Source organism: Symphodus melops, assembly GCF_947650265.1.
Source record: "Symphodus melops genome assembly, chromosome: 5".
NCBI classification, from domain to species: domain Eukaryota; kingdom Metazoa; phylum Chordata; class Actinopteri; order Labriformes; family Labridae; genus Symphodus; species Symphodus melops.
This window is the reverse complement of record NC_136695.1, coordinates 25,820,898-25,832,667: the sequence shown is the minus strand read 5'-3', so window position 1 is coordinate 25,832,667 and position 11,770 is coordinate 25,820,898. Positions and strand designations below refer to the sequence as shown.

At 39.6% G+C, this 11,770-nt stretch overlaps 1 protein-coding gene across 5 annotated transcripts; it reads left to right on the top strand.

Annotated features, from left to right (window-relative positions):
* The first annotated feature begins 2,129 nt into the window (after window positions 1-2,129).
* Window positions 2,130-8,660, top strand: dhdds (dehydrodolichyl diphosphate synthase). 5 transcript variants are annotated; one of them, XM_079343601.1, is made up of 9 exons: window positions 2,130-2,222; window positions 2,533-2,613; window positions 3,944-4,060; window positions 4,153-4,295; window positions 5,438-5,554; window positions 5,647-5,748; window positions 5,845-5,959; window positions 6,735-6,842; window positions 7,919-8,660. In XM_079343601.1, the coding sequence occupies exons 2-9, from the start codon at window positions 2,551-2,553 to the stop codon at window positions 8,159-8,161; spliced, it is 1,008 nt and encodes a 335-aa protein (XP_079199727.1). In that variant the 5' UTR covers window positions 2,130-2,222; window positions 2,533-2,550; the 3' UTR covers window positions 8,162-8,660. The 5 variants fall into 5 exon arrangements, with proteins under 5 accessions (XP_079199727.1, XP_079199726.1, XP_079199725.1 ...); XM_079343600.1 differs by having other exon boundaries at window positions 2,146-2,234; XM_079343599.1 differs by having other exon boundaries at window positions 2,162-2,239.
* The last annotated feature ends 3,110 nt before the right edge of the window (window positions 8,661-11,770 follow it).

Below are 11,770 nucleotides of genomic sequence, written 5' to 3'. Positions count from 1 at the left end.
TTTTACTTCATTGTTTCTATTTTCTTTTTCCTGTTCGTTTTATTCTTACATCATCTGTTTAGCATTTCTGCATGCAAAGTGTGGCTATTTCCTTTATCATGTTATTGTTCATTTATATTGACAAAGTCATCAAGCAGTTCTTTTTCAGATCTGTTAAGTTTGAGCCATTTAGTTGTTTTTTCTTTCTCTTTCTTAGATTTTAATTTGCTCATCAAACCGGCACAGCTGATCATCATGGTGTTTATTATGTGTTTACTTGTGTAAAAAAACTATTTTGATGATCGTACTGGTGTACTTCATGCCTTCTTAAGCAATCCTTCATCGTCTTCATAACTCATTCTCATCTGCAGACATCATCCGTTCTCTCAAGTTTACTTGGAGTCGTCTATATGCTTCAGTGGGGCCCTCCACAAAAACCAAGCCTCTCTTTTTATTGTTATGTTAATCACATTATACAATATTCTATAAGGAAATAATAGAGGATTCTTATAAGGGATTATCCCTTTAAAGGAACACCTCGTGACCCAATAGATTTTTTAAAAACTCTTTAAACAAGGGTAAACACTTTTAGTCATTTTGATTTTGACCATATTGTTTTTTTAAATTCAACCAACAATGAAACGCTACTTACATAAAGCTTCTATTATAATACAGTAACTAACATGTTATAGAATAAACCAATCAGGGGCTTACTTTCACCTTTGCTAACCTAAAGCAGGGGTTCCCAAACTTTTCAGCTAACCCCCTAAATAAGGGTGCCAGAGACTGGGGACCCCCACAGTCCCTGGAAGTGGTTATGACACATTTGAACACCAGGGGGCAGTGGGCACCTATAAGCACTGAGGTTCAGGTTAAATGTTGAAGGTGTGACACTGTGAGGGGATACATTAAGAAGAGGCTCAGGTTTCTTTAATTCTTTTTTCTTCTTTAATTAAATGAGGCAGGAAATGTTAGGTTAGGGATGCTGTTTGGGTGTGTTATGATGTGGATAGTTAGAATAGCAAGTAAGGATTTAGTTAGATTTTTTTGTATCCACAAAGATTAGTCAATTTATTTTAAGTTAGAGTCTCTTTTCGTTTTCCGTATTTATTGATATAAACAACCCTTCTCAGTTGTTTCACTTTATAATGTTTCACAATGTTACTCGTGTGTTAATGAATAACTTTGGTTTACCACAAACAACTGTTTGTATGTTGCTTCCCTTTTCCCAACACAAGCTGGGTTGTAACAATGATCTCAATTAAAGAAGGAGCAGTGACTCCTATCTGGACATTGAATTTATTGCCTGGGTAAGACCTACTGTTAACAATGAGTCAGGTGGCTGTTTGTTGAGTTAACGTGCTTTGTTTGTAACGTCACCTTGATTTGTTTGACAAATAATCCAGATATTACTCATTAACTTCATTTTTTTATTTAACTTAATGGGGTTTATTTTCAACTACCTTGTATGTTTTGTTACAATAATAATAAAATATACAATTGAAAATGATTATAAATGTTTTGTTTATTACTTTTTTGGGGGGATGGGGGGGCAGCATCTCATGATTCCCTCTTGGTGGATCACAACAACTCACTGACCCCCTGAAAATGTCACTTAAAGTTAATGTACACATAGTTTAAAATGAAAGTTTTTTTGCAGACTGTAACTCAGACTTAAAGGGATACTTCACCCATTTACATGAAGCTTTGTATCATTAGAGACATGGTGGTAGAGTTGAATGGTCATGAATCCAACCCTCATTTTGCCCTGAGACGAGAAAAATATGTATTTCTTTGCATGAAAGTTTTCTTCATGTGATGCAAAAAGAGTCATATTGCATCACATGAAGAAAACTTCCAGGCAAAGAAAAACATATTTTTCTCGTCTCAGGGCAAAATGAGGGTTGGATTCATGACCATTCAACACTACTACCATGTTTCTAATGATACAATGCTTCATGCAAATGGATGAAGTATCCCTTTAAGTGAGCTTGTCCATGTTTTCTTTAATACAGAAAATATTAATAAGATTTAAAAGTCTCTGGTTGGTTCAAATAAAACTCCAAACTATCAAATCTATCAGTGAAAAGCAGACTTTACATATTGGATGTAAATGTCATGGATGGACGCTGGGTCAGTCCATCCACATGCCTTAAAGATCCGCACAACCCGTGACAGGAAGTTGTCGCCGAGTGACGACGTCACTTTACTCCAATGCGGAAGTGATCGTCATCGTAAGAGCTGTGAGTTGGAAGGTCTGGTGAGATGTGCTAAATTTACAGCAAATGTTTAGAGTCAGAGCAGCGTGAGGTTTGATAGTTTGACTGAATGGAGAGAAGCACGTGAACAGCTCGTGGTGTGTGTTTTTTTAAAGACTAACAGCAAAAAAACGGTTGAATCAATCACTGCATAGTTCATTCATAACAATATTTAAATATTATTTTTCTTCCTTTAAAAAACTCTATCTTCATGAGTTCACTCTGTTTTAGGGGGATTTTTACGGTCAGCAGGCACCAACCTTTAAATCACTTTATTTTACTTTTTTTAATATAGACATTTTAAAGACTGAAGATGTCGTGGATCAGAGAGGGAGAGTTAAACCTCCTGGAGAAGATTTCAGCAAATATCTTGAAGGTAAATTTGTGTTTTTATTCATGCATACTCGTCTGTCTTGTGTTTGTGTTTGTTTTAAGCGTGTAACGACTCACAGTGCTGAGTTCACGATACGATTCTCTCACGATTTATTTGACAAAATAAGCAAAACAATATCAAAAAAGGTTCCTTGAGCTGATTAAAGCTTCTCATCGTGTTATCGATTAAATGCTGCATCATGTTTGCCGTGATATCCGTGTAGTCTTCTGTCGTCTTGCAGTGTTTGCACTGTTTTTGTCTCGTCTGCTGTCGTCTCACCTCTTTCTTTTTCTGTCTTTGGGAAGACAAAATGCTTCCACACTTCAGATTTATAAGACAGTGGTGTGTCTTTGATTTCTAAATCCTGCTCTGCTGCACTCACGACATTATCGCGATTCATGTTTTTAAAGAATCAATGTGAACCCTGAATCAGAATCAGAATTACCATGCACATTTTCATATACAAGGAATTTGTCTTGGTGTATTGGTGCAAAGAAAAAAAACTAATGAAATAACATATGAGAAGCACCTGTGAATCGACTTAACACGATTTTACGATGAATCTTTACATCACTAGTTGCTCTGACATTTGGTCCATTTGGTTTTTTTTCCTCCTGAGAAAGGCAGAAGTTGCTCAATAAAAGATATGTACCGTATTTCAGGAGCAATTATAATTTTTCACCGAGTCTTAAAACTGATCATGAAAACTGAGATTTCAATTTCCTGCGTTTCCTGAGTATTTTAAGCACTGTTTCCCAAATCACAACCAAAGCTCAAACAAATTCAGTTGAGTCTGTACGACCTGAGAGTAAAACGCCCCAAGATTTAATCGACAAAGTTTGATTTTTTTGGCATGAAGATCAATCTATGAATGTCGATTTGTATGACAAATGCTATTTCAAGTCACATTACAAAAAGCGGGTAGAAGACCTGACTCTTTGTTGGATTGCCTCCAAAGAACCGACATGAATCCATCATGAGCACGAAGCAACAAGCAGAACCAGACTCAAGATCGCGTTCTGTCTTCTCTTGTGTCGTAAAAAAAATTAGTACCGTAGGTAAATGTAGTTTTGTTACAACAGGCTCCTCGTATGTCATCGTTTACGCTGAGGAAAGAAAGCTGGCTGTTGTATGAAAAGTGTTCTTTCATGTGAACCTCTTCACACTGAAGAGGCTCAAAGCGGAGACACGCTTGTTTGAAAAATGACTGATTATCACAGTCGTTGACTTCTTACAGCGTCAGCTCTGTTCAGCTGTGTTTTTATCAGAACTTCCTCCGTCAGTGTAACTTCAAATCTCTCCTCTCTCCGATGATCTGACTGTGTTATCCCAGGCTGGACCCATGCCTAAACACGTGGCCTTCATCATGGACGGAAACCGCCGCTTTGCCCGTAAGAAACAAATGGAGCGTCAGGAAGGTCACATGCAGGGCTTCAACAAGCTGGCAGAGGTGAGTTTAAATTCAAATCTAATGCGCTGCAGTGAAACAGTATTGACATGTATGAGTGAACGCTGTTCCCTTCTTGCTCCTTTCCTCTTCAGACTTTACGCTGGTGTAAGCACCTGAACATCCCAGAGGTCACAGTGTACGCCTTCAGCATCGAGAACTTCAAGCGCACTAAAGACGAGGTGGACGGGCTGATGGAGCTGGCCAAGCAGAAGTTTGAGAAACTACTGGATGAGCGGTGAGTTTGAAACAAAGGATACTGAAGATGTAAAAGAGCTTTCAGTTTGCTGAAAGAAGAAGAAGAAGAAGAACAGGACACCGTAACAATAAGAGGACATCCAGCAAACAGGCTGAACCTCCGAAGTTGTCCACTGGAAAGTGCTACACGCTGACTTTCCATTTCTCTCCGAATCGAAGAGAGTAATTTGCATTTTTCCTTTATTACTGCTGCCATACAGAAAGTAATGCTTATTTCGACCAATCAACAGACTGCAGTTTGTCTAGCACCTCCCTTTATGGGTCGGATTGGTACCATTGGCACCCAACAGAAGGGTACTAAAATGAGGACAGTATGGAACAGTTATTTTGGTACCATTCCCCAAACTTTAGCAGTGAATAAACGGGGACCGTACTGAACTGCTTGGTGCAAACGGGTCTGTGGCGTTTTTTTTTCTGCTGAGCGGTCCTTAATCTTAGTGGGAAAAACCTGTTTAAATAAAGGTCGAATGTATTAAAAGAAAGACCTTTCTAGATCTTTCTTTCCCTTTGAGAATGAGGACAGCTTTACTATCTGTTTAGAACACCATCATCTGTTGTTTCTTCTGCTTCCTCTTTAAAATACTCACTCTTTCCCATCTTTCTCAAAGACCTTGTGGTTTCAGAAGTTTAGTTCAACCTTTCCTACGTTTTTTTTTTCCAGTTTCAAGATATTGTTGTTAGATATGTAAGCTTGTTTCTGTACTTCCCATTTTCTAGCCCCACCTCATTTCTGTGGTTTTAGTCAAAAACAAAATCACGATGATGTGAAAAGGATTGAGAAAATCTCACAAATCGTACAAATTCAGAAGTTCACCATTTTTTTGCGCATCTACAACCCTTAGTACATCAGAGGCCTTAGTTAATTATGAATGGTGGTAGGAGTTGATGAAAATCCTTTTAATCTGACCTTGGGCTTCAGACGGCTGAAAGGAAACTCTGCTGACTGACTGAACTGGGGAAATTCCTGTGTTGAGTTACCTTTGTGTATGTCTGGGTTTGAAATGCAGACAGACACGTTTGAGCCGCTTCACATGAACGGAGTCGTCGTATTCTTCTTCTTCTTTGTGTTAGTTTATTTTTTTTATCCTCCTATTCACTTCCTCTGTCTCTTCCCTCCTCTAGAGATAACCTGAAGAAACACGGTGTGTGTATCCGCGTGCTGGGCGACTTGAACATGCTACCTCTTGACCTTCAGCGGATTATTGCGAAAGCTGTGATCTTGACCAAGTCGCACAATAAGTATGTGACTCTGTTTATTTGAACGTCAACTTCTGTGATCTTATCAGTAGTGATTTTGTCGATAACCACGTGTACAAACTCTTGCTTTTCAGATGTTTCCTAAATGTGTGTTTCGCCTACACGTCCAGATATGAAATGACGAACGCAGTCAGAGAGATGGCCTGGGGAGTGGAGGAGGGCCTGATCAAAGCGAGGTGACTTCACCTTCTTCATATCCTCACAGTATCTGTAGTTAGACTCCGCAGACGATTGCTTGACCCCGGCTCTTTGTGCGTTTCTGTCGTGCTCAGTGACGTCTCCGAGGCTTTGCTCAGTGAGTGTTTGTACAGCAACAATTCTCCCAACCCTGACCTGCTTATCCGCACGTCTGGAGAGGTGCGCCTCAGCGACTTCCTTCTCTGGCAGGTGAGGATGAGAATGAACGCATGAAAAACACACACAGTTGTTGTCTTTAACGTGGCGCTCTTAAGATCTCACCTGAACTTTGAAACCACCCACCGAAGTTACATCTGAGGTCATGAAATCAAATGTTGAAGTTGAGTGTAAATGGAAGAGTAAGGACTTCTCCTTTTTTTCGGGCCCTGTGTTCACCTTGCAGCATGTTTACCTGAGCACCAGTGTCTTTTTTTTCTCTGTTGTTTTCAATCACATGTAGAATCCTCCATATTATTGCCGCCTTTTGATCGTGTCTTGTACTCAAATGAGAAACCTAGCCTACAGTAAAAAGTAACAGAGCCGTGTCTGTTACACAGCCGCAGTCGTAAACAGACAGAACAGGACTGACGCACAGAGCTTTTCTTCTCACTGCACATTTTATTGCTCTTTACTTAAATTGTATTATTTAGCTTCAGATATCCGTCCCAGCTTGTTTTTTTTAAGTTAGCGGTATAGCGTCAGCTGAGCTTAGAGCACAAACACAACCTCGTTCTCTTTTTCTTTTCTGTTAAAAAATGTATCTCTCTTTTTTTTTTTTAGAATTTAAGTTCATTAGAGTCACAGTTTGTGTAAAAGTCTCCGAGTCTTCTTCACCAAGGGTTATTAAATAAAGATATGAGAGACTCCAAGACTTTATTTTCACTTCAGTCTTTGTAATAATATCTTTTAGGCCTTAAAGCAAATATATTCAGATTTAATATCGCCGCTTCTCCTCTGACACATGAATTGATCTCTCATCCCGCAGACTTCCCACTCCTGTCTGGTGTTCCAGTCCATTCTCTGGCCCGAGTACTCTTTCTGGAACCTGTGTGAAGCCATCCTCCAATATCAGTTCAATCATAAATCCATTCAGGTGAGGCTCATACTGAGGCACAGCTGGTCTACTATGTCAGCTTTACAGAGGGTCACTCCTCTCATGTTTTAGACTGTGATTTTATTAACCCAATGTCCTGATTGGTTGATTCCAGTCAGTGCTGATGATTTGTTTATTATTTCACATGAACATACAGTAACATTGGTGCTGTATGCACAAGTCCCAGATTCACTGCTCTTATTGTCTATGGCGAAATGCTGAATCGCAGCAGCTGTCCACGAGAGGCTTTTAGAAACAGTTGAGTTGGTAAATACAGTGCCTTGATGGTGCGTCTGTGAATTTTGCTCTCTATCGACGATGCTGTTTTCTGCTCATGGCCATTGTTTACCACTGTTGGTCTTCAAACCGAGGCCACCAGAACTCTGTTTTGATTTTCAAACTCACTGGACTGAGTGGGTATGACTGAGTAAGGAAAGAGGATAATAATAATACATTTTATTTAATGGCGCCTTTCAAGCCACCCAAGGTCGCTGTTGAGGTAGGATGTTTCCTACCTCATTCAAAAATGGACAGCATGCAATTCTAAAACCATCAAACATTATTAAATAGTTATTCCTTAGCTAAATGTTATGTATTATTTTGTCCAGCCTCTTTAAGTCCCTGAATAAGTCCCAATGTTAGAATTTAGTTTGAAATGGTTGCTGTTGTCCACACGCAGCAAAGGCTGTGATGTGTTTGCTACCTCGTCTTTATGGCCTCAGCTTTAGGAGAGACGGATGGGTTTTTTTCTGTGACAGACAAAGGTCACTAAGTCTCAGCAGTATGACTCGGTGGTACAGTTTGAGTTTCTCACCATCCATCTCAAAATGTATGCTTGGAGTGTTAGCAAGTAGTCCTGTGTTTCATAAACATCTGCAAAAAGTTCAATTTTGCATCATCATCAGCACGTTTATAAAGCCGTATGAATGCATTTATGCGGCTTTCTAACAGTCTTTATGAGAGATGATGATGCATCCTGAGTGGTGGGCTATATCAAGTGTTTTCAAAAAGCTTAATAAAAGCCTATCCAATGAGACGTGTCTGATTGTTGTGTTGATGTGCATTGTTTTTTCTAGAAAGCCAGAGACCTCCATCGAGAGCATCAGGCCTCGCAGCAGCTGGAGGCCGACCGGGCCTGCGTAGCAGAGCTCCTGCAGCATCACGGCAACGGGAAGCCCGCCGACGCCCAGAGAAGACAAGAGGCGCTGCTGCACCACGCCGCCTGCAGGGAGGAACGAATTCACGACTTCTTAGAAGCGCTGAAGCACAAGAGAGACTCTTTCTTTAACGACTTAACCAGCGAAGCCGGCGTGGCTTAGGACCTCCCTGAAAACAAACCCTATGTTGAAGTGGGGATAAAACCTCGACCAGGCCCTTCCCTAAAGGGCTCCTGCAGTGGTGGGGGGGAGTGGACAGTCCCTTGGAGGGGTTTCTATGTGTTACTGATGTGAACAAGATGAGAGAGCAATTTGACCCCTATGGGGCTGTAGAAAAAAATCAGATATTTATGATTGTAGATTAAAAAAAAAAAAAAAAAGTCTAATCCATGGAAATGCCTGGTCAAGATGTAGTTCAATATTTGTGTAAAATGTTTATGAAATGCATGCCATTGATTGGAGGTTAAAATGTTGTGTGAAAGCCAGGTAGGTTCTCTGTGTTTCCGAGACGAGTCCATCCAGACCTATACGAATCAGTCCAGTTTTTTATTTTTGGTCGAGTTTTGATGGAAGTGTTGTTTGTTTGGTGCGTGTGATGATGAAAACGTAACTAGATTTTGACCAGCGTTCTTCAGCCGAATAAAGTGATTACTGTATGTCAGATACTAAAATTGTGTTTCATTCCTTTAAACTTACATGTTAGTGTTGTAGCACTCTGATAAATCCCTTCAGTGTTTGGCTCAGTTGGTTTTTAGTACAATTCTGTATGTAATGATTTCACTCGATTTGTAGGGAGAAGTACCACGCTATGACTCCCAGTCGATGATCTGACGTCATAACAGGAAATCACATTGAGAATCATTTTTTAAATGTGCATTTATTCTGTTCGAAGACAGAAGAAATGCACATCAAGCTTCTCAAGTACGTACAGAGTGGAGAAAATGAAGAAAATCAAAATGTAGCACGCTCAATCCATAAAAAAAAAAAAAAGACTGGTCCAATCTGGTCATCATCCTGTTTTCCCCATAAATGTATTGATTTATTTACACATCCAGCGTTTCTCTTCAGACACAGCTGTGGGATTGTAGTCAAGTTAAAGTAGCAGTATTACTGTGAGAGGGGGTAATACAAAGTCAGCAACATATACGTTTTGTCAAAGAGGAACTAATCTTTCTGCAAACTGGTTTAATCCTTCACATCGCATTACATTAAAGACTACCTCTATCAATCAATCAATCTTTTTTTGTATAGCATCAGTTCATACCAAGTGTTATCTCAAGACACTACAAAAAGCAGGTAAAGGATCTTTCATCTATGGTTTAAATGTAGATTTGTGGGACCTGTCTAAGCCTGAAAACTAACTGCAATCAAGATGTATATCTATTTCTGTAGGAAAATGAAAGAGGATAACCATGTTCTTTAAATAATATCAGGTTATATTTAGAAGTGTCATGCCCATTCAAACTGGGGGGACCAAAGCCCTCATCAGCATACCCCTAAGATCATCAGCAGTATTTTCTCAGGGGTGTTGGTTTTAATTTTAACCTTTGTGAATTAACTGACTGTATTTAAGTTTTAAACTTACTGGAATCGAAATGTCATGATCTACCTCTGCACTGTAGGGAAGTGGAAAATAGGTTTAACGTCAAACTAAAGAGAATTACCTTCAAGTTTTACTCCATAACTCAAGATATGGGATTTCCTCTCGTGCAGTTTCTGACTTTCGGAGGGAGTTGACTTTCTGTTACTCACAGTGAAATAAAAACTAAAGCGCTCTGGGCATTTGTAGACCTTTAATAGCATGTTTCTTTTTGCTGTTGTTGACATACTGTATGTAGTTAGAACATACACTGTAAACATTATACAACCACTATTTCTCGAAAATCAATGTAGAGGATAAATATACAACAGCAAAAAAAACATATAAAAACTAGAAAGAGGCTAAGTTCTAAGGCTAAGAGGCTAAGTTGGAGAGGTGCCAGTGCACTTCCCAAGCACTGCCGAGGTGCCCTTGAGCAAGGCACCGAACCCCAAAACTGCTCTGGTGCTTGCTGTGGGCAGCCCCCACACTCTGAGACTTTTCCATTAATGCAGCAGAGGTGTTTTATATTTCTCCATCACTACATCTCACCAGCGCGACCCTAAGGACATCACCGGTACTTTCTCAGGGTCGTCCCCCCCAAGTACCACCCTGGCTCTTTAAGGGATGGGAGGCGCTTGAAACCACGTGACGTGTCTGCCGCCAATGACAGTAATCGAAACACAAAACTGGTTCAGACCGGTTCAGTTCTTATATTTCAGTGTATAAACTACAAAAACATTCGTTTGCATTATACATTCGCCATTTTACTCTGCAGCAACCTGGTTGTCGTCTCTCTTTAAAAAAAGCCCGCCTTTACCGTTATATTTTCGTAAGCTTTTTGCTTTACTTCCTGTGAGCAACATGGGAAAAACAAAGGTAAGATTACTATTAGATTCGTGTTTTTTTTTTTTTGTTTTTTTGTACTCTGAGCTCTTGTTCGTGATAAGTTGGAAGGTTGACGCTGAGGCTTGATATTTCTACATCGGAGACCTTGTGCGTGCATCTTCTTCCTGTCGAAGATAATTTATCAGCACTTTGCTTTAACGTCCGATCAGCTGTACACGAACAGCAACAACCACGGCGACGTCTAGTCTTGTGATTTCACGGCCTGCGGCAAACGCCAGACTTGTGCAGGCTTTGATATTGCGCCGTGCAAACATCTTGCAGCGGCCGTCTTTTCCCTCCCTGTCAGCGGGGCTGGGGCCGAGAGGGGAGGGGGAGGGAGGGAGAGAGAGAGAGAGAGAGGCTTGACAGGTTTGACGAGGCAGCAAACTTAAACACGCTGTAAATCTACATTTATCGGTTTAATCTAAATGCATAACTTGGTATTTCTCTGTTTTAAGGTCAAATTGGATGTGAGGCGGTCAAATTGAGTCCGAACTAATTTTTTTTTAATTTGAGGAAGAAGCTGGGGGAGGGGATGTTTCGTTTTTATTTATTTATTTACTGGTTTGATTTTTTTTTTTTTAATGCCTTGTGCAAGGTGACACAGAATAGGTTTACCCTTTAATTTGATTAATAATAACCTTGAATTAACCGACTGTTCTGACGTTTTCTTTTTTTTTGTTACTAAAGTGCGCCAATAAACGATAAATGTAGCGATGTGAAATGTAAAAAAAAAATGTTACTTCTATTTTTAAATAGATTTATGACGACGGAAAATGTGTTGTTTTAACACATAAGTGTAAAACGTGTGTTTTAAATAAAAAAAAATACGTTATTTATTTATTTATTTTTAAAAATACGTTTTTAATGAAACCGGTTCTTTATATTTCCAATCCAAATGTTAATTTTTATGTAAATCAGAACTGGCTCGTGTTTAGCCGCATTTGTAAATATGGCGGCAGCGACAGATTAGTAAAGTAGTAATCTCATCAGTTTCCCAACAGCTGTCCGTCGGCGCGCGCTGCTACAAAACAAAGGAAGCTGTCAAGGCGCCAAAGCGCTGTTGTCATGGTGACGGGACAGCTCGGATTTTGAATTCAAATATGAGCGGGAAACACTTTGTGGCGTTTAAATCGAATGATGTGCATTCATGAGTGGACGTTTCTTTATTAATCTTCCGGTTTAGTGTTTGCTTCTGTTTATACAGCTGCATCTCATCAGATTTTTTAAAATTATTATTATGCAAGATATTGAAATTATGGTGTTTTGCCTGAGTTTAGATGTTTACTGGTGTTCAAATTTAT

Coding starts and splice junctions, on each gene's coding strand:
- dhdds (XM_079343601.1), top strand. CDS start 2,551: ATGTCGTGGATCAGAGAGGGAGAGTTAAACCTCCTGGAGAAGATTTCA. Junction 4,296..5,437: donor GAGAAACTACTGGATGAGCG/GTGAGTTTGAAA, acceptor TCCCTCCTCTAG/AGATAACCTGAAGAAACACG. Junction 5,960..6,734: donor GCGACTTCCTTCTCTGGCAG/GTGAGGATGAGA, acceptor CTCATCCCGCAG/ACTTCCCACTCCTGTCTGGT.